At 34.4% G+C, this 22,120-nt stretch overlaps 1 protein-coding gene across 1 annotated transcript in view; it reads right to left on the reverse strand.

The window, feature by feature from the left end:
- Positions 1-22,120, reverse strand: part of CCDC178 (coiled-coil domain containing 178) — a 305,267-nt gene that overhangs the window by 240,416 nt on the left and 42,731 nt on the right. Inside the window, exons 7-11 of the mRNA XM_037036942.1 lie at positions 19,756-19,976; positions 10,690-10,832; positions 7,247-7,400; positions 662-757; positions 376-512 (exon numbers count right to left, since the gene is read on the reverse strand). Of these exons, the coding sequence (XP_036892837.1) occupies positions 376-512; positions 662-757; positions 7,247-7,400; positions 10,690-10,832; positions 19,756-19,976 (751 nt within the window). The remainder of the gene's footprint in view (positions 1-375; positions 513-661; positions 758-7,246; positions 7,401-10,689; positions 10,833-19,755; positions 19,977-22,120) is intronic.

Raw genomic sequence — 22,120 nt, forward strand, 5'->3', positions numbered from 1 at the left:
TCAAAAGAATTGTAGGTTTCTGAGACAAGAGAAGTAATTTAGTAATTGCAAGGAGCTCAGGGTTGATTGAAGGGGATCATGAACTTCATCAGACATATTTTAATTTTCAAGTATCTTTGAGTATAAGAGGATATTTCAAAAGACGTGATATGACTGGGTGTAAAACTCTTTATAAGATCATTTTTTCACTATTATGATTTTTAAAAAGGAATCAGAGTGACTAAAGAGCAAAATTTGAAACAGAAACAAAATTTATGTTAGTGATAAACACAAACACCACTATACCATCAAGAAACACAAAATGAAGAGATTTAACTTATATTTAACATATTAGGTGTGTTATATAAGAATAAAAATTAAATGTGCAGAAATTACCTGGTACTGATTGAATCTGCTGTGGTTTCAATATCATTCTCCATTTTTTTCTTTTCATTCGTCAATTGATTATATGTTGTTGAAAGATCTGAAAAATCTTTTGTGATGTTAGAAAGATCAAAATCCCATGATTTTTTCTTTAAGAAAAGAAAAAAAGAGTCATTCATACATGTTTATATGTCTCAAAAACAAATAATATATAAATAATAAAATTACTTTAATTGCATAAGTAATGATTGGGAATAGAAAATGAAAATCTAGTGGGAAGCAGAGAACGTCAACTTACTGCTGCATAAAAATGATTAAGTACTTCCATATATTGAAGTGCGTAACTTTTTTTCCTCCATACTAATTGTTCATAAAGTTTTTTCAAGTACTCCAGCTAAAACAAATAAACAAAAATAAATGAATTATGGAGAATTATTTTGTAAAATAAGAAATAGATTAATTTCATTTTGTGTCACTACCATCAGTTAATAAATATTAATTAAAATAGTATAAAATAATATCATAGGCTGATTTAATTTATAAAATTAATATAACATTCAAAGTAAAATATAGCAAATCAAGTATATCAGTGCTCAAAGAAATAATAGATCATAATAAAACAGAACATATTTATTTATGTTGTAAGATGATAAAAATTAGTAAGTTTAAGTCATGATCCATTATATCAACAAATTAAAGGAGAAAATAAACCCGAATATGGCCAACATGTCACAAAATAGCCATTTGACACCTCACTATATAGTTTTCATAATTTTTAAACTAGAACAAATAAAAACTACCCAAATATAATATAAAGAACTAACAGAGAATACCAAAATAAATCATAAAATGCTATATGCAGGCCCAATGAACTAAAGAGTGAAAATGGATTATCTTTTATCAACACTATTATTAATCATGTCTTGTGAAAGTTTAGCTAAATACATACAATTGGATAATGAAACCAAATGTTACTATTATAATATTAGATGTGAATAAGTAACATGTCTTCAAACTTAGATTATATAATTGAATATCTAGGAAAACAAAGTATTCTATCTAGAACTACAGTAAATGATTTTGGTTAAGTGGCCATATATAAACATCAGAAACATAATAGCACTTATTTATAAGAGAAATAATCTACTAAAAACACAGTGACAATATTTACAAAATTTTGTCAAGAGGTATAAAATAGTCAGAAATAAATCCAATACAAAAGGAAGAATTTATAAAAAGCAAACACAAATTCTTACTTAAGAGTTTAAGTAAGAATGACATGTCATGGAAAGGTTTAACAAAATACCATGTCAGTTATTCCCAAATTAATATAAAACATAATAAAGAGAAATATTTATTTCAAACTGCATGAAATGAAGTTAGTATGAAAGACTATCCAAAAGGTATATGAAAAATAAGAATAATGTTAAAAACCTGCTACCAGATATTAAAAACATATAATACCATTAGAATAAATCACTATTTTTTTCTGGCACTGTAATAAAGATCAGAGAGAAAAACGAGAGCCTTCAAATAGATCTTAACATTTTTAGAAGTGGTATTTGAATTCAGCGAGAGAGAGATCATTTACTTTAACAAATGGGACTGAAATAATGTAGTATATTTATTAAGAAAAAACAAAGTAGTCTCCTTAATTTACATCTAATTCACATTATAACAAAAATAAATTTCAGATAAATAAAATCTAAATGTAAACACAATACAATGCAAAACATTAAAATAATCACTAGGAGTTTATCTGTTTAATCTGCGGCTAAATGAGAATTTCTCCTTACCAAGTAAGCCAAGATCTGTTGACATGTTTGACAGTATATTTTACAACAAACAATACTAAAGGAAAATAAGATTGTTGGAAAATGTGAAATAAAAGCCCAACATTCTGATGTACAAACCTAGTGAAGGGTGTCAGTAAAACTAGCACAGTAAGAACACCTGAAAATTCTCCTCTATATAGGTAATAAGAAAAATGGCCAAAAAATGCCCAAATTGGCTTTCTCAGAACTATGGAAATTAACTGAAGGCTTTCAGCAATGTAAGGTACATTTATTGAAGAAAAGTATGAGTTTTGTGCTGTTCTAACTTGTCCTAATCCCTCCCTTCTCTGGTCCTTGTTAGCTTTGAAGAGTAACACCCTACACTTGTAGAGAACACCAGCCGTCAGGCAACCACCAGAGAGAGCAGACCAGAACTGGAACGCTTTCAAAGCTTCATTCTGTGAGAATTACCATTATTTGACTTGTCTGGTGTGTGTGTGTGTGTGTGTGTGTGTGTGTGTGTGTGTGTGTGTGACGGGGGGACTCCGCTGGAGTGGAGACTCCATTTGCAAGGATGTCTGTATTTGATACAAAACTCACCCAGTAGAAAAAGTCTCCTCCCGAGAGTTTTTTTCCCAAGGCATGGACTGTCACACACACAAAAACAATCACAGGCAATTAATTAAATTTGTGGCCACCTTTGTGGATAACAACTGGGGCAAACAACAGACTGGCCAACAAATGTAACCAAAGCTGTTGAAGAGAATGAGATGTGTAGAGTGGCTTTGGAGAGCTCCAGCGTATTCCTGAGAACGTGGAAAACTGCAAATGCGCAAGGATGTGCTTTTAGCCCAGGGCTGCTCACATGCACTGATCATCCCCAAGGAGCCCTTCCAGTTCTCAACTCTGGCTGATTCTGATGTTCTGTGAAAGCAGAAAGGGAAAACTAAGGCGGAGATGGCACCTGTCTAAATTCTTCTTGAGAATGTGCCTAAACAAGCACACAAAATCCCTCGGCAAAGACAAGAAGGTTTATTGTTTCCAGACTTTTAAGGATCATTGTCTGATCATTAATAGACCAGTAGGATAACTGAGAAGAAATTTCAGTGGTTACACATGCCAAAGAAAACAGATTTTACAGAATTCATTCATAAAGGTCATGAAGCACAGAAGTAACAACTTCAGCAAACGGAAACGGGAACAAACACAGGGGAGGAGTGAGAATCTGATCCCCAGTGTTGCTACAGTGCAGTATTTGAAATGTCCACTTTTCAACAAAACTGTGGAATGTGTTAAAAACAAGAAAGTTTAGAGGTTGAATTTATTAGCTATTGTAAATATGTGCAAAGTTCTAAAGAAAGATGTGTAAGGAACTAAAAAATATCAAAGAAATAGAAAATAGAAATAACGTTTCACACACAATGGATCTTCATAAGATTAATACTGGCTTTATCACCCAAAACTATGGGACCAGAAAGTATACGTGGACATATTCAAAGTTCAAAATAAGGACTAGTAATCCTACATTACTCAAAACTATCATTTTAAATAAAGATATTAAGACATTGCCATATTATCAAGAACTGAGAACATTGTCACTAGACCTGTCTTATAAGGAACACTAAAGGGAGTCCTCCGGCAGAAAGAAAGAAGACCAGGAAGTAACCTGAATATAGAAGGAGAAATATATCAGTAAACATAGCTACATAGATAAATATAAAAAATTGCATAAATGTATTATTTTGTAACAGTGTATTTGTTACTATATTTAAAAGACAGCTACAAAAAGTAGTAATTATATATAAATTTCTGTTGATGGCCACACATGCATAAGAATGTAATTTGTACAAATGTGGAAAGGTAAGGACAATAGAGAAGCAAAGTTTTGTATTCTGTTAAAATTATGTTAGCATTAGTCCAAAATCGATTCTTTTATAAGTTATTATTTGTAATGTTAGGGAAGCTACTATGAAAATAATTTTTAAATAGCAGTAAAATAAATGATATGGCAATTGAAATGCTATGCTAAGAAATATCTATTTAATGCTCAAAAAAGGTAGTAATGAAGTAATAAAGGAAATATAAGACAGAGAAAGCAAATACCAAAGTGGTAGACATATATACCACCTTAACAGTAATTATACTAAATATAAATAGATTAAACACTTCAATGTATAGAAATTTACAAAGTAAGTTACTTTTTAAAAAAATGACTATGTCATACACTGTCTATAAGAGATGCACTTTAGATTCAAAAACAGAAATACATTTAAAGTAAAAAGTCCGGAAATACCATGAAAACCATAGTCAAAAAGAGTTAGTGTGGTTGTATTACTATCAGACAAAATACACTTTTGAATAAGAATTGTTACTAGAGATATTTTTTTAAAGATTTTATTTATTTATCTTTTAGAGGGGAAGGGAAGGAGAGAAGGAGAGAAATATCAATGTATGGTTGCCTCTCGTGTGTCCCCTGCTGAGAACTGGCCTGCAACCCAGGCATGTGCCCTGACTGGGAATCGAACCACGATCCTGGGGTTCGCAGGCCCGCGCTCAATCCACTGAGCTACACCAGCCAGGGCCGTTACTAGAGATATTTTATAATGACAGGAGTCAATTAATCCAGAAGACATAACAATTACAAATACACTAAGTGACAAAGCGACAATACACGAAGCAACACACTGACAGAATTTAAGCAGAAAATAGGCAAGTCAACAAAAAGACATCCATATATACTTTAAATAATGAATAAGACCAGAGAGAATATTAAGAAGAAAATAGACTTGAGCAACACTGAACAATGAGATCTACTAGACATCCACATAGCATTCTATCCAAAAAGGACAGAAAAATAATACATTGCTCAAGCACACATAGAGCACTGTCTGGAAGAGACCTTAAGTTAGGCTATAAAACAAGTCATATTAAGTTCCAAAGAGCTGCAATCATGCAAAGGAGTAAGATTAGAAATTATAATCAGAAGCCCATTATCATACTAAGATAATTTAATACAGCTCTTATAGTAATTAATATATCAGTCAGCAAGCAAATCAGAAATATAAAAAATTTAAATAATACAGTTATTATAATTCACAAAATAAACCTGTTTAGAATTATATACCACTATCACAGAAAACATTTTCCCAAATAAAATGTTTATGCAAATTACCCATAGAGTAGGACACAAATTAAGTCTAAATAAATTATCAATACTACCTACCATATAGATTACCTTTATGAATAAATAAGAATCACTTAAAAAATCAATTAGATAACTTTAAAATTCAATGAAAATACATGGGTTAATTTGTCCAAGACTGATTACAGGCTGATTTGCAGAGTTTGCCTTCTACGAAGTTCCAACAAATTGGTTAAGGTCCAACTTAAATAAGCTACTCAAATAAATGGAGAGATAGATCATGTTTATGTTTAAGGATCTCCATCATATATGTGTAATTTTTCTATCAAATAATCCATAAATAATGTGATTTCAATCATAAGTCAGATAAAATCTCTGAAGAAAAGGAACATACATAATAACACTGAAATTTATGTGGAAGAGCCAAGGTCAAGATTAGCTTAAATCTCATTAATAATCAAAATTCATTAGAGAAATCCAGTAATTAGGCATTAAATATTAAAGTAAAATTGGTTAAGTAGACCAAATGAATAAAAAGAGAATGGAAAAAGGGAACTATACAAATACAGAAGCCTTGTATGTGACAGAGAGGACACTGAATATTAACATATAAACAAATACAATAAACTGAATTATAACATTTTGTTTTCTATATCAGGAAGATTAGAACCTTACTTCACACCATATCCATAAATGAATTTCATATTGATTATGCTTTCCATCCGACAAGCAAAATTTGCATTCCTAATATTCTAGAAATAGATTATTACTTCCAAACTTGTAAATAAAATATAGAATAAAAAAGACTCACCTTGGAATATTTTAAACATAGTTTCATTTAAGGGCATTGCATAAATATGAAAAACAAAATTTAAAATCATTTGCAATAAAATATCATAGACTATATTTTTGACTTTGAGGTATAAAAAAATTTCTCGATCTGGTTCAGAATAGCACAGAGTTCAGATAAAATTATTTAAAATGCTTACTAAACTAAAATTTCAATCATCAGAAGTTATCATAAAGAAATACAAAAACAGTGGGTGAGAATATTTTTAACTTATATGTAACTTTAAACTATTTGGTATCTATAATATACAACAAATCAATAAAAAATAAGCAATCACTCAACATATAAGGGAAAAATCATGATCAGATTTTACATTAAAAAAGAAATGTAAATAAATAAGAGAAAAATACAAATGACCTTCCAAAAGCCATTAAAATATTCCCAGGTAATTAATATTATCGATTAATTTTTTTAAGAGATACAATTCAGGAGACTGAATATAAAGTGGCAAAAAGTCACATTGTAACTTCAGTTACAAATGTAAATTGCTACAATCATGTGTATATCATTGCCCTCTAAGATACTATTACTTCTTTTTAGCATTTTATAATTTCCTTTTACTCTTGCTTCCTCTTAGTACAGTGACCGAGATGCAGCAGAAGAGGAAGACAGGGATGATGAGTCACAAGGGAAAGTCACAGTGACACCAAGCATGGCACAACTCAACCCACCATTTCTGGTTCAAAGATGGAGAGGACTACCAGCCAGGGGATGCGGGCAGTCTCTAAAAACAGGGACTGGTCCCATTCCGATCATCACTAAGGAATGAAGACCTCAGTTCCAAAACAATATGGACTGTATCTTGGCAAAACCAAGTGAGCCAAGAATAATGGAGCCTCCTGGAGCCTCCAGAAAGAAATGCAGGGCTTGATATCAGTCTTGGAAGCACTAGAGAATAAGGGGCCAGCTGAGCCATGACCCAGAGAAACCCTGTCATAATAAATGGGCGCTGTTTTAAGCGGCTAAAATTCTGGTAATTTTTTGTGCAGCTATAGAAAACCATTATAGTAAAAAAGTTGGCTATCTGCTATTTAATTCTTGACAGAGAATAAGTTTTAACAGTGTGGTTCAAAACTAAACTCAATATTTTCTTTATTTTAAAAAATGAAAACTCACCTTTTGTAATAAAACATTTAATTCATCTGTGGATGTCTTTGTTTCCTTCAATACTTCAGTTATGGTCTCTTCGTTCTCCACAAGAGTAATTTTAACATTTTCAATCAATGTATCGTAGTGAGTATTTAGAAACACAAGTTGGTCCACCTTTTTCCTAAGAGAAAAAAAAAACCCAAAGCTGATTATATCTGCATTGGAAAGAACATTATATTTAAAATTAGGTATATTCAAGTGAGCTTCGGACTTAACCATGAAATTCATGTATTCCTGAAAGTTCTCCTATCCAAAAGCAACTCCTGAAAAGTACCACTTAGATATCAAAACTGAACAGTAAGAAAAATATTCATCAGTAGTATTTATATTTCCAATGCAGAGAAATTGAGAGAAAAGTGATTTGTAAGCTTTTTAAAATAAATCACTTTTTGATTTGACTTTAGATGAGAGAACTTTGATTCAGAAGTTGGATAATACAAGGATGGGACAGCAACAAAAAAATAAGTAAAATTAAGGAAAAAGAAGAAAAGATGTAAAAATGAAAAGGCTACATAATTTAGAGATTATACAGAGGAAACACAATTTAGGATAAGTGGAGGCTTATTTTAAAGAGGTGATTGCAAGGGGCCCTTTGTTCCTGTGTGGCCTTCCACAGAAACAGCCAGTGCTGGTCTGTGAGTCCAGCTCATAGGAATATGACATTTTCTATGCTAAACTATTGATTAATTTGAATAAAGTTTGCCTGCCACATAGAACCCTAAAATGTTTAAAGCCAACAAGAGGAATTAGACAAGCATCATAAAACACAAAAACATCAAAACTAAAAGAAAAATCTCTTCAATTGCATGTATGCAAAATATAGTCCATTTATATTTTTAAATATTCTATTTTTTAGAAATCAAATAAATAAAAAATTTAAATTATTAGATGCTATGTTTATAATTAGTGCAAGGCTATATAATTTGTTTTGAATAATATCCCATGGTGAAAAACTTTTTTAAAAATAGTCACTATTGCACAGTCTGACCAGTAGAGGAATAAGTAGATATGCTTCAGTTCCTCCCACAACCGAAAGGATAACAACCAATTTAAGAGCGAGAACCAGAACTGCCAGAAAATCAAACTTCACAGAAGTCCAACAACCAAGGAGTAAGAGAAGAAACATTCATCTAGACTGGTAGGAGAGGCAGGGATGGGAATCCTAAGCAGAGAAGATGCCGAGTGGCAAGGTGGCAGCTGGTGGCAGACTGGGACATAGATGGCAATACCTGGCAGACCAGGCAGTCCCACATTTGTGCATGGATAAGTTGGGAAAACAACTGGGGAGCAAGACAGATCACGCACACAAGGGTTCCAGCACAGGGAAATAAAGCCTCAATACCTCTGACTATACGAACTTGTGGGGGTTGCTGCAGTGGGAGAAAAATCCCAGTCTCAGAGGAGAGTCCATGGGAGAGACCCATCAGGTCCTAGAATGTACGCAAGCCCACATATCCAGGAATCAGCAACAGAAGGGCCCAATTTGCTTGTGGGTACCAGGGGAAGTGCCTGAAAGCAGGGTGAGAGCAGAGCAAGCAGCATTGTTACCTCCCTGACCCCTCCCGCATATACAGCACCACAGCATACAGAAGAGGGTTGCCTCACCTCGATGAATAAGGCTCTGCCCCCTTATGACTTAACAGCTGCACTGAGACAAAGAAATATGGCTTAAATGAAAGAACAGATCAAAACTCCAGAAAAAGAACTAAGTATTGAAGAGATGGACAACATACCAGATACAGAGTTCAAAATACTGGTAATCAGGATGCTCAGAGAATTGATTGAGTATGGTTGCAAAATAAAGGAAGAAGCTAAGGCTACAGACAGTGAAATAAAGGAAAATATACAGGGAACCAACAGCAAAAAGAAGGAAATCAGAACTCAAATCAACAATTTGGAACAAAAGGAAGAAATAAACATCCAACCAGAACAGAACGAAGAAACAAGAATTCAAAAAATGAGGAGAGGCTGAGGAACCTCTGAGACAACTACCAATGTTCCAACATCCAAATCATAGGGGTGCCAGAAGGAGAAGAGGAAGAGCAAGAAATTGAAAACTTATTTGAACAAATAATAAAGGAAAACTTCCCGAATCTGGCAAAAGAACTAGACATGCACATTGAGTCCTAAAGAAGCTGGAACCCAGAAGAAATACACCAAGGCACATAATTAAGTTGCCCAAGATTAAAGATAAGGAGATTATCTCAAAGGCAGCAAGAGAAAAGGAGAGAGTTACCTACAAAGGAGTGCCCATAATGCTATCAGATGATTTCTCAAAAGGAATCTTACAGGCAAAAGGGGGCTGGAAAGAAATATTTGAAGTCATGAAAGGCAAGGACCTACATCCAAGATTGCTCTATCCAGCAAAGCTATCATTTAGAATGGAAGGGCAGATAAAGTGTTTCCCAGATAAGGTCAAGTTAGAGAAGTTCATCATCACCAAGCCCTTATTATATGAAATGTTAAAGGGACTTATCTAAGAAAAAGAAAAAGATCAAAATTACGAACAGTAAAATGGCAACAAACTCACAACTATCAACAACTGAATCTAAGAAACAAAAACTAAAACTAAGTAAAAAACTAGAACAGGAACAGAACCACAGAAGTGGAGATCACGTGGAGGGCTATCAGTGGGGAGGTGGGTGGGGAGAATGGGGGGAAAAGGTCCAGGGAGTAAGAAACATAATAGGTGGGCACAAAGCAGACAAGGGGGGTAGTAAGAACAGTATAGGAAATGGAGAAACCAAAGAACTTATATGTACAACCCATGGACATGAACTAAGAGGGGGGAATGCTGGTGGGACGGGGGCGCAGGGCAGAGAGGGGTAAAGGAGAGAAAAAATGGAACAACTGTTTATTTAATATCAATAAAATATACTTAGTAAGTAAATAAATAGGCACTATTGCACACAGATAGCATGGATATATATTGCTATATGATATCCATAGACAATTTGGCAAGATGTATAAAGAGCTTTTAAGTGATGCTGAAAAACAGTGCTTTAGGAATTTTCACACAAATAGATTTATATATGGAAAGATACATACTTTAATTAATGCATAAACTTGATAGATAATATGGGTAATTTAGATTTATTCCTTTATCTTTACATAAAATTTTTTTAATATTTTATTTATTTATCTTTCAAGGGGAAGGGAAGGAGAGAGGGAGAGAAACATCAATGTATGGTTGCCTCTCATGAGTCCCCCACTGGGAACTGGCCTGCAACCGAGGCATGTGCCCTGACTGGGAATCGAACCGTGATCGTCTGGTTCGCAGGTCCGCACTCAATCCACTGAGCTACACCAGACAGGGCTCTTTACATAAATTTTATACAGAAATATAAATTACATTTTAGTCAATATTGTACTTCTAAGTAATAAAAGTAGAATTCATGAAAAAATCTTACTTGAAGGTTTCTATGTTCCCTTCACCTTTATGAATATCTTTTTCCATTTCTTCTCTCATTTTATTAGCCTTCAGTTTGGCATTTTTATAGTTTTCTATAGCTTCTCTGAGTTCTTCACAAACTTGTCTGTATAGTTCCATCACCTACAAATAAAAATATTTTGTTAATATATGCAATTGATGGCTAATTAAAAGAATCGGACAAGACAAAGATCAGAAAAAGGACAAACTTACAGTAGTTTTTATTTAAATAAAAAGTTCTTTATATCAATTTTCTTCCAATATTTAGTGAATTGTTTAGCACAGTAGTAGTTTTTTTTTAAGATTTTATTTATTTATCTTTAGAGGGGAAGGGAAGGAGAGAGGGAGAGAAATATCAATGTATGGTTGCCTCTTGTGTGTCCCCTGCTGGGAACTGGCCTGCAACCCAGGCATGTGCCCTGACTGGGAATTGAACTGTGATCCTCTGGTTCACAGGCCTGCGCTCAGTCCACTGAGCTACACCAGCCAGAGCATGGCACAGTAGTGTTTTGAGTTTCCTTTTCCCTGAAAGGCATCAATACTAGAGACGTACAAAAGTTACTGAAGAGAACAACTCTAATACCTCAGTTAACATGATCAAAATAAAATCACTATCTTTTCACCCACAAAAGAACCTACTACCTTTTACTGTTTTTATTGATCAAATACTTCCCTATAGAAAAATCAGAAAACACAGATAAAAAAATAAAATAACCTATAATATTCTCATTCAGGAGTAACCATTATCATCTTATTGCAAGTGTCCAAAATATTCCATTTTTATGGTTTTTATTAATAGCATAAACATTCTTCCTTCCCTCCTCATCTGTCCCTTCTCTGTCAAACCAAAAAGAAGGTGGTGGTTACAGTGCTGTTAGTTGGAAAAAGGGCTGAACGTCCTGTTGGAAAGTGGTGGGGAGGGGTGTAAGAGAAGACACAGGAATAAGTAGACCTTTCCCCAAGGGGTGAAGCAGTAAACTGATATGAGGCAGTTGCCTCCTGGAAAAGCAATAAATCTCATTTTTTAGACTAGTACAGATAACAGCAACTTGTATATGAGTTTCCTTTAGTCACAATAGTATACAGGTATATATATTTAAGCAGAGAGCTAGGGACATATCAGGGTGATGGGCTCAACAAACAAAAAGCTCAGGACATATAATAGAATTCCTAGTATCAAAGGAAGAAGACCAATAAATAAAATCCTAAGTCCAATTTTTCAGCACCTTTAGATGAGGAAGCGTGTAGGAATTACTGGGGCAGTAATCTCTGTGTTGGGAGATGAGGTGACACCATATGACTCAAATTCATCTCCAAGATAAGCAGTTGGGCTGAGTCAGTGTGAGACTCATATAGCCTTTCATATGGATACTCATTTGAGTTGATACAGATAATATTTTTGTCTCTCTGTGATGATATGAGGCCGAGTTGCTTACAAAATTTGAAGGCAATGTTGAGCTTTTGAGCTTCATTTCCAAGAATCTACATAGTAAGGCTCAAGCATGCTGGCTAAGGGGCTTCTTAAAAAATAATTATTAGAGTTCCTTTAAATTAAATTTTTAGGGCAACATTGGTTGATAGGATCATATAGGTTTTCAAGCATACATTTCTATGATACATGATCTGTATAATGCATTGTGTGCCTTGCATTATGTAGGCAATTGGATTATTTCTTACCAACTTTCAAATATGCAAAATATTTAACTGTAGTCACCATGCTGTACATTAACTCTCCAGGACTTACTTATTCTATAACTGGAAATATTTACCTTTTGTTTCCCTTCATCCATTTTGCCACCCCCACTACAACCCTCTCTGGCAAACAGTTATTTGTTCTTTACGTCTGTGAGCTTTTTTATTCTTCTTTTCCTTTTTTTTTTGATTGCACGTATAAATAAGTTCACACATTTGTATTTCTCTTCTGTTGCTTAGCATTATGTCTTCAAGGTTCATCCATGTTGTTGCAAATGGTAAGATTCATTTTTTATGGCTGAGTCATATAACATTATATATATGCACAACTTCTTCTTTACCCATTCATCTATGAGTGGAAACTGAGGTTGCTTCCATATCTTGGCTACTGTAAATAAAACTACAATGAACATATGGATGCATATATCCTTTTGATTTAGTGTGCTGGGCTTCTTCAGGTAAATACCCAGAAGTGGAATTACTGGGTCTTTTTTTTGTCTCTTGTTATAAAGCCTTTGTTTTAAAGTCTATTTTATCTAGTGTAAGTATTGCTACCCCAGCTTTTTGCTTGTTTGTTTCAATTTTCATAAGATGTCTTTTCCCAGCCCTTTACTTGCAGTCTAGGTGTGTCTTTTGATCTAAAGTGAGTTTCTTGTAGACAGCATATGTAAGGGTCTTGTTTTGTTGCCCATTTATTTCCATTTGTTTTCTGATTGGAGTATTTAATCCATTTGCTTTTATTTTATTTATTTATTTTTTTAATAGTTTATCATTTTATTTTATTTATTTTTTTAATTTTTTATTTATTTATCTTTAGAGGGGAAGGAGAGAGGGAGAGAAACATCAATGTATGGTTGCCTTTTGTGCGTCCCCTGCTGGGAGTTGGCCTGCAGGGAACTGGACTACAACCCAGGCATGTGCCCTGACTGGGAATCGAACCGTGATCCTCTGGTTCACAGGCCCGCACTCAATCCACTGAGCTACACCAGCCAGGGCCTCCATTTGCTTTTAAAGTAATTGTTGATAGATATGTATTTATTGCCTTTTTATTATTCATATTTTTATTTCTTCTTCTTCTTCATCTTCAAGAAGATGCTTTAACATTTCTTATAATACTAGTTTGGTGGTGATGAACTACTTTTTTGCTTTTTGTCTGGGAAGCTCTTTATCCTTTTATTCTAAATATTGCTGGGTACAGCAATCTTGGCTGTAGGTCCTTGCTTCTCATCAGTTTGAATATTTGATACCAATCCCTCTGGCCTACAAAGTTTCTGTTGAGAAATCAGCTGAGAGTCTTAAGTGACTTCTTGTACATAACTGCTTTTCTTTTGCTGCTTTTGAGGTTCTCTCTTTGTAATTAACCTTTGGCATTTTTAAAAGAGGATTTATTTATTTATTTTTAGAAGAGAAGGGAAGGAGATAGAGAGGGAGAAAAAACATCTGTGTGTGGTTGCTTTACGCATGTTGCTTCTTGGGACCTGACCTTATGCATGCCTGTTCTGCAACCCAGGCATGTGCCCTGACTAGGAATCGAACAGGCAACCCTTCGGTTCACAGGCACACACTCAATCCACTGAGCTACACCAGCTAGGCCTACCTTTGGCATTTTAATTATGATGTGTCTTAGTGTGGGCCTCTTTGGCTTCATCTTGTTTGGGTCTCCCTGAACTGCCTGGACTTGTATGTCTACTTTCTTCACCAAGTTAGGAGAGTTTTGTCATTTTTTCACATAGGTTTTTAATTCCTTGCTCTCTATTTTCCTTCTAGCATCCCTAGATGCAAGTGTTTGTATGCTTGTAGTTGTCCCAGAAGCTCCTCATACTATTTTCATTTTGGATGGATTCTTTCTGCTGTCTTGACTCGGTGTTTTCTCTTTCCTTGTCTTACAAATCTATTATTTGATCTTCTGCTTTATCTATTCCACTGTTGATTCCCTTTAATATATTTTTCATTTAAGTTAATGTATCCTTCATTTCTGACTGGTTCTTTTTCATGTTTTCTATCTGCAATTTTATGTTTCCTATCTCTTTGAAGAAGTTCTCATTAAGTTTATCTACTCTTACCCTAAGTTCCTCAAGCATCCTTACAACCAGTGCTTTGAACTTTGCATCTGGTAAATTGTTTGTCTCCATTTTGTTTGGTTCTTTTTCTGGAGTTTTGTTCAGTTCTTTCATTTGAAACATATTTCTTTGTCTCCTCATTTTGGCAGCCTCTGCATGTTTGTTTCTATGCATTAGGCAGAGCTACTACATCTCACAGGCTTTATAGAGTGGCCATATGCAGTAGGTGTCCTATAGGGTGCAGTGGCACAGCCTCCCTGATCATCCAAGCAGGATCCAAGGTGCATCCCTTATGTGGTCTGTGGACACCATCCTATTGTAGTTGAGGCTTCATTGTTGTTGGCACCTCCATAGAAGAAATTTATGCCTAGGCTTATTGGCTGCAAGGACTGGCTGTGACCACTGTGGAGGATCAGCTGTGCAGACTCCAAGTCCATGGAGCAGGACTTACTTCAGTGGGGTTCTGGTGACTTCTGACTCTGCCCCTTCAGTGTGTCACTTGTGGGGTTCCTTGGGTGGCACTTCCACATGATCTGGAGTTGTCCACCAAGTGTGCAGTCACTGGAGACTCCTAGGGGAAACAGGCCAAGGTCAGCTGCCACCTGTGCCCTGCCTGGGGCCAACTGGCTTAAGCTACAGAGCAATCTGCAGATGGTTGCTACTTGATCTTGGCTTGAAGGTGCCCAGGAGAGGCCAAGTTGTGAACTGAGGCTAGCTACCACTTGTGCCAGACCTAGGACCACGTAGCAAGACATACAGTATACACTGAGTATACTGTATACAGTATACATTCAATGTATACATTGAGTATACATTGAATGATGGTTTTCTGTAGTTTAGTTGTAATTTTGATGTGGTTATGGAAGAATCCAGATATTGGATTTATTTACGCCACCAACTTGACCAGAACCATACTTCTCGTCTTATTAATGATAGCCATTCTAACATGCAAAGTAGTGCCTCATAGTGTTTTGATTTGCACTTCCTTGATGATTAGTGATCCTGGGCATCTTTTCATACTCCTATTAGACCATATCTATTTATTCTAATAGATATTAGACCATATCTATTTGTCTGCTCAGATCTTCTGCCCATTTCTTAAATAGAGGGTTAGCTAGTTTTCCTATTGAGTGCTAAGAGTCATGTATTTTGGGTATTAACTCTTTATCAAATATATTATTTACAAAGATTTTGCTCCATTCAGTAGGTTGTTTTTTCACCTGTACAGGAGCTTTTTAGTCTGATATAATCCCACCTGATTTTTTTTTTTTTTTGGCTTTGGCTTTTGGTGTCAAGTCCTAAAAATCATTACTAAGACTGATGTCAAAGAGCTTACTCCCTTTATAGTTTCGGATCTTACATTAAAGTCTTTCATTCATTTTGAGTTAATTTTTGTGTGTGATTTAAGGTAGTGGTCCAATTCCATTATATTGTTGCATGTGGCTAGCCAGCATTCCCAGCTCCAGTCATTGAAAAGATTGTCCTTCCTCCATTGTATATCCTTGGCTCTTTCATGGTAAATTAACTGACTACATATTTGTGGGTTTATTTCTGGGTTCTCTATTCTGCTTAATTTATCTATGTTTGTGTTTTTATGCCAAATACCATACTGTTTAATTATCAAAGCTTTGTATATAATTTGAAATCAGGAAGTGTGATACCTCTGGCTTTGCTTTTTCTTTCTCAAGAATGTTTTAGTTACTGAAGGACTTTTGTGGTTCCATACAAATTTTAGGTTTTTTAGTTCTTTTTCTGTGAAAAATGGAGTTTTGATAGACATTGCATTGAATCTGTAGATTATTTTGGGTAGTATGAATATTTTAACAATATTAATTCTTCCAATCTATGAGCACAGTATATCCTTCCATTTATTTGTGTCTTCTTTAATTACTTTTTCAATGTCTTATAGTTTTCAGAGTACAGGTCTTTCCCCTCCTTAGTTAAATTTATTTTTAGGTATTGTGTTCTTTCTGATGCAATTATAAATAATTTTTCTAAATTGCTCCTTCTTATTTTTCCTTATTAGTGTGTAGGAATGTAATAAATTTATGTGTATTAATTTTGTTTCCTGAAACTTCACTGAATTCACTTATTAGTTCTAATAGTTTTGGGTGGGTTCTTGAGGGTTCTTACATATAATAATATGACATCTACAAATAGTGATGGTTTTACTTCTTCTTGTCCAATTTGGGCAGCTTATTTTCTTTTCTTCATTTCTTGCCTAATTTCTCTAGCTAGAACTTTAAATAGTATGTTGAATAAAAGTGACGGGAATGGGCATCCTGGTCTTATTCCTGATCTTAGAGTAAAGCTTTCAGCTTTTTCACCTTTGAGTATAATCTTAATCATGCACTTGTCATTTATGGCTTTCATGAAGTTGAGGTACATTTCCCCTACACCCACTTTCTTGAGAGTTTTTATCAGATGGAAAAAGTGTTTAAACTTGATAAAGTTTAATTTCTCTACCCTTTTCTTTTGTTGCCATACCTACAGTAATGTCCCAACATTCATTTCTAATATTAGCAATTTGAGTTTTTTCATTTTTCTCTTGATCAATCTAGCTAAAAAGTTGGTAGATTTTGTTATCTTTTCAAAAAAAGCAACTTTTAGTTTCTTTTATCATCTCTATTGTTTTCCTATTTTCTGTTTTAGCTCCATACTCTGATCTTTATCATTCATTTCATTCTGCTTTTGGGTTTAGTTCACTCCTCTTCTCGAGTTTCATATGGTATAAAGTTAGGTTTATTGATTAAATGTAGATGTTGACAGCTATTAATTTTTCCTATGGACACTGCTTTGACTGCATCCCATGAATATTCATGTGCTGTATTTTGTTTTCATTTATCTCACAGTATTTTATAATTTCTTTTTTGATTTACTTCTCTTTGATCCATTATTTCTTTAGGTATGTGTTAATTCCCACATATTTGTGAATTTTCCAATTTCCTTCTATTATTGATTTCTAGTGTCATTTCACTGTGGTCAGAAAATATACTTTGTATGAATTCAGTCTTCTTAAATTAGTAGTGGAAGCAGATGTCAGATTGCATGATAAAATTTCACATGTATAGATTAGGAAATATGGACTTAAGTTTTCTTATTTTCTGTTATTATTTCACATCCAGATTATTTTCTACTTACAATTAGAACTATCAGTATATGTTCTAGTCTGTGTATTTCCACATAGCAATTTATTTCATGTGCTCATTAAACTTATGATACAAGTGCTGTTATTATATTAATTTTATAAGTGAAGAAACTGAGGCACAAAGGTTAAAAACATACCTAAGATCTAAATGGTATAGCGGGGATTTAAACACATGAACTCATGCTTTAGAACCTGTCTCTGAAACACAATTCTATCTTGCTTTCCTACAGTTCCTATGCAAATATTCTATTTCTCTCTGAGGAGGTATTTTGGGCTCCCACTGTTCATAACTCTGCTTTTCATTTGTTAGTTTTGTCAGTTATGCTTATAATATGAAAGAAAAATGCAATCTCTTATCACTTTTTTTATAAAATATCACTTATTTGTAAGGTGTCTGCTGTAGGAGAACAAAGGGATACCAATTTACACACCTATAGACAAATTTTTAAATCTGACAATAAAAATGTTGAAAAAAACTGTGAGGTGTTTCAGTTAGGACTGGCTTTCAGTAAAAACCCAGTCAATAATCCTTCCTACATCTCATTGCAAATACCATGAGAAAAGGAAATTGGGAAATGACTTTTAGCCTGACATATATCTATTAAACTATATAAGAAAGAAGAATAATACTAAAATTCTTGGTCATGGTGGAGAAATGGGGAATCTCAAACACTGCTACTATGCCAGTGATATAAATTGTTAGAGACTCTTTAGAGAGCAATTGAACATATAAAGTTTAAACTGTGTACAACCAATGACCCATTATATACCCACTAGCTATATACCCAAGAAAAGTGCACAGGCCCATAGAGAGAACCATGATCACAGCAGCTTACTGTTTGTAGTCAAATCAGTATTTTTGCTGTCAAATTTAGGAAACAACTCAGATGACTAAGAAAAGAGAAAATGGTAAATAGTGAATTGTGAGATATCTATCTGATGCAACATGGTGAGTAAAATGAGTGAACTAGAGCTATATGTATGAACAACAGTCTGGTCTCTAAAATAATGTCAGATTAAAAAACAATTTGCAGCCCTGGCTGGCGTAGCTCAGTGGATTGAGCGCGGGCCTGCGAACCAGACGATCGCGGTTCGATTCCCAGTCAGGGCACATGCCTGGGTTGCAGCCTGGTTCCTTGCAGGCCAACTCCCAGCAGGGGACGCACGAAAGGCAACCATACATTGATGTTTCTCTCCCTCTCTCCTTCCCCTCTAAAGATAAATAAATAAATAAATAAAATCTTAAAAAAAAAACAATTTGCAGAAAGTTACACACCATTTTATACTATTTGAAAATTTAAAATACTATGTATTACCCACAAATGCATGAATATGTATAAAAATATATAAATTTTTCCTAGAAACAATTTCATGAAAAGGTTGTCTTTGGAGAATGAGGGAAGAAAATGGAAATACAGGAAATATTTGACTTTACTTGCTTTGAAATTATTAAATATAACACAAAGTTAAATTTGTTCATTTTGTGGCAGGTATAAGAAACTTAATTTTTATAATACAATCCCACAAATAAGAGAGTTTAATTAATCATTAAAAGAATTTCATTTATTTTCATCAATAATGAAAATGACCAGTATATTCTACTTGCATTCTCCCTCAGCTCAATTTACAATTTCAAAAATGACCATGTTTTTTTAAAACTCCAATATAAGTAGGTTGACTAAATATTATTAATACTCAAATATAAAAGTATGGCAAGGCCATACAGTTGATGTGATTACCAGTCAACTGTATTGTATGGGTTTTAATAATTCCTTTGGGAAATAAAGAGCAAGTCAATTTTCCATTAAAAGGAAACCTTTAAAGACATATTAACTTCTTAGAGATGAAATTTAAAAAAAAACATTTTTTGGATTTTATTTATTTATTTTTAGAGACAGGGGAAGAGAGGGAGAAAGAAAGAGAGAGAAAAGTCAATATGACAGAGAAGCATCTGTTGGCCACCTCTCGCAGGCCCCCAGCTGAGGACCTGGCCCACAAACCAGGCATGTGCCTTAACTGGGAATGGATCTGGTGCCCTTAGGGCTTGCAGGCTGGCACTCAATCCACTGAGACACTAGAGTTGAGACATTTTTGTGTAACTATGTAACAATCTGTAAAAGGCATATCCATTCAACTATTCAGTTACCTCATTTTTTTTTCTAGTATATTCTTTCAGAGCTTCAGTTTCCTGGATCAACTTTGAATGCAGTTGAGGACCAAGTTCATTCATATAATCTATGTCTGCTTGAAGCTTTGCGTTAGCATCTTCCCACTTTGTCTTTTCTTCCTCAAACTTTGTTCGCTGATAATCTATATCTTCAAGATGCCATTGTAATTCTAGAATATCTCTCAAATAGACCTCATGTTCTAGGCATACAATAATAATAACAAAAATTTATCTGATTATTGCATTATAAAATATATTGCCCTCTGAATTTATCATTGACAGGATCAAATATTTGTTGTATAAGTTCATAATTATTTTAGTATAATTTTATTTACTACAACCAATATACACATATACATAACCACTCTAACTTTGTTTTAAAAGGTCAATCATTATCTTAAGTCTTACCATTATAATCTCCATTGTGGTTTTCTATTAGATATACATTATAACTCCTCATTTTATTTTTTAAAGATTTTATTTATTTATTTTTGGAGAGAGGGGAAGGGAAGGAAAAATAGGAGGCAAACATTAATGTGTGGTTGTGTCTCACATGCCCCCTCCTGGGGATCTGGCCTGCAACCCAGCCATGTGCCCTGACTGGGAATCTAAGGAGTGGCTCTTTGGCTCACAGACTGGCACTCAGTCCACTGAGCCCCACCAGCCAGGGCATCATTTTATAGTACATGCTTTTAAATACCCATATTTTCCTCTTCCTGTGTAGCTGTGATGCATTCTGTGTAATTTCCTCAAATTTTACAGCTCACTATCACTTTTCTTTGTCTAAAAAACTATTTAACCAAACACTGTCTTATTAATTTTAAGGTATATAACTTACATTTCCAGTAAGTCTTTTTTTCCATTTTTTGTTTTCCTCTAAAAATAGTCCCTTAGTCCTTATTTTTCTTTTCTTTTTTTAAAAAATATTTTTATTTACTTATCTTTAGAGGGGAAGGGAAGGAGAGAGATATCAATGTATGGTTGCTTCTCTTGAGTCCCCTGCTGGGAACTGGCCTGCAACCCAGGCATGTGCCCTGACTGGGAATCGAACCGCGATCGCATGGTTTGCAGGCTCGCACTCAATCCACTGAGCTACACCAGCCAGGGTTCTTATTTTTATTTTCAAACTTCTCTTTTTATTTTTTGAAACATATTAAACACACTTATTGCATAATCTACTATATAATCCAATATCTGAAAACTTTTTGAGCAAGACTCTGTTGTCTGTTTTTACTGGTTTGCACTGATTAAATCTCGATCTTTGTATGTTTGTATTTGCTACTGAGGGACTCTTTTCCTTGAACTTTTATCTGAGATAAAATGTATTCCTCTGGGCAGAAAAAGATCAACTCTTACCTGAGCTTAGAGTGATTTGGCATAATTTTTATAGTTAACTCTTTAGTAAAGGGTGAAAAAGACATAGAAATAAAGAACACACTGACGCTAAGCAGATGGGAGGTGGGAGAGAGATAATAGGGGAAAGATGGGGAAGGGCCATCAAGAAACATTTATAAAGCACCCATGGGCAAAGACATCCGGGGGTGGGGGGAATTAATTGCAGAAGGTGGGGGTGCATAGGTCAGGGGAGAGTACTGGTGGAAAATGGGGACAATTGTAATTGAACAACAATAAAACAATGTTTAAGATGAAAAAAAAGGGGGGTGAAAAGAGCATTAGACAAAGTCTGAATTAGTCATTCCAGGTGAGGCTATGGGCCCACTTCCTGTTTCTTCAGTTCTTCTCCCGAAGGAAGTGAACAAATAGAGTTCAAGCTGTGAGCTCAGTATTTCTTTAAAAGGAGAAAAAGCCGTTCAACATGTAATTTATTTTATTAAAATAAAATAGTTAACAGACCATTGGATAATGGTATTTTGCTAGGCACTATAAAGACAAAATTAAAATGCAAATAAGCAAGAACAATTTTAAATATAAATGAAATCTCTAATCTTTTCTTGCCACTCCCTGAAATGTGTATATCCTACTTTAAAGACTACAGTTTTAGAAGGCTCAAAAGAGGTGAATATGAGTTTGCTTTGACACATTATTGGGATAATGGCTGTTATCCCAGAGTACTAATGGATAATAGCATCCCTTTTTCTCTCAAAGGTGTCTTGGTTTAAATGATAGGTCATATCAGCACCATAACATAACCCATTTATAAAACATGGGAATCCTGAATTAAAATTTTTACCCTAAGAGAGCATAAATAACTTTCAGCTTCAGGCAGAATCAGGTATCAGGCATGTTTTCATGGGTAGACACAGTGTTTGGAAATAAAAACTGAAACCTTTTGGATGGTATAATACTTCACCAATAGCCCCTCATCTGTAGTCTAAAGGAAACC

The sequence above is a fragment of the Sturnira hondurensis genome, unplaced genomic scaffold, assembly GCF_014824575.4.
Source record: "Sturnira hondurensis isolate 20B ecotype Veracruz unplaced genomic scaffold, ASM1482457v3 Scaffold0001872, whole genome shotgun sequence".
NCBI classification, from domain to species: Eukaryota; Metazoa; Chordata; class Mammalia; order Chiroptera; family Phyllostomidae; genus Sturnira; species Sturnira hondurensis.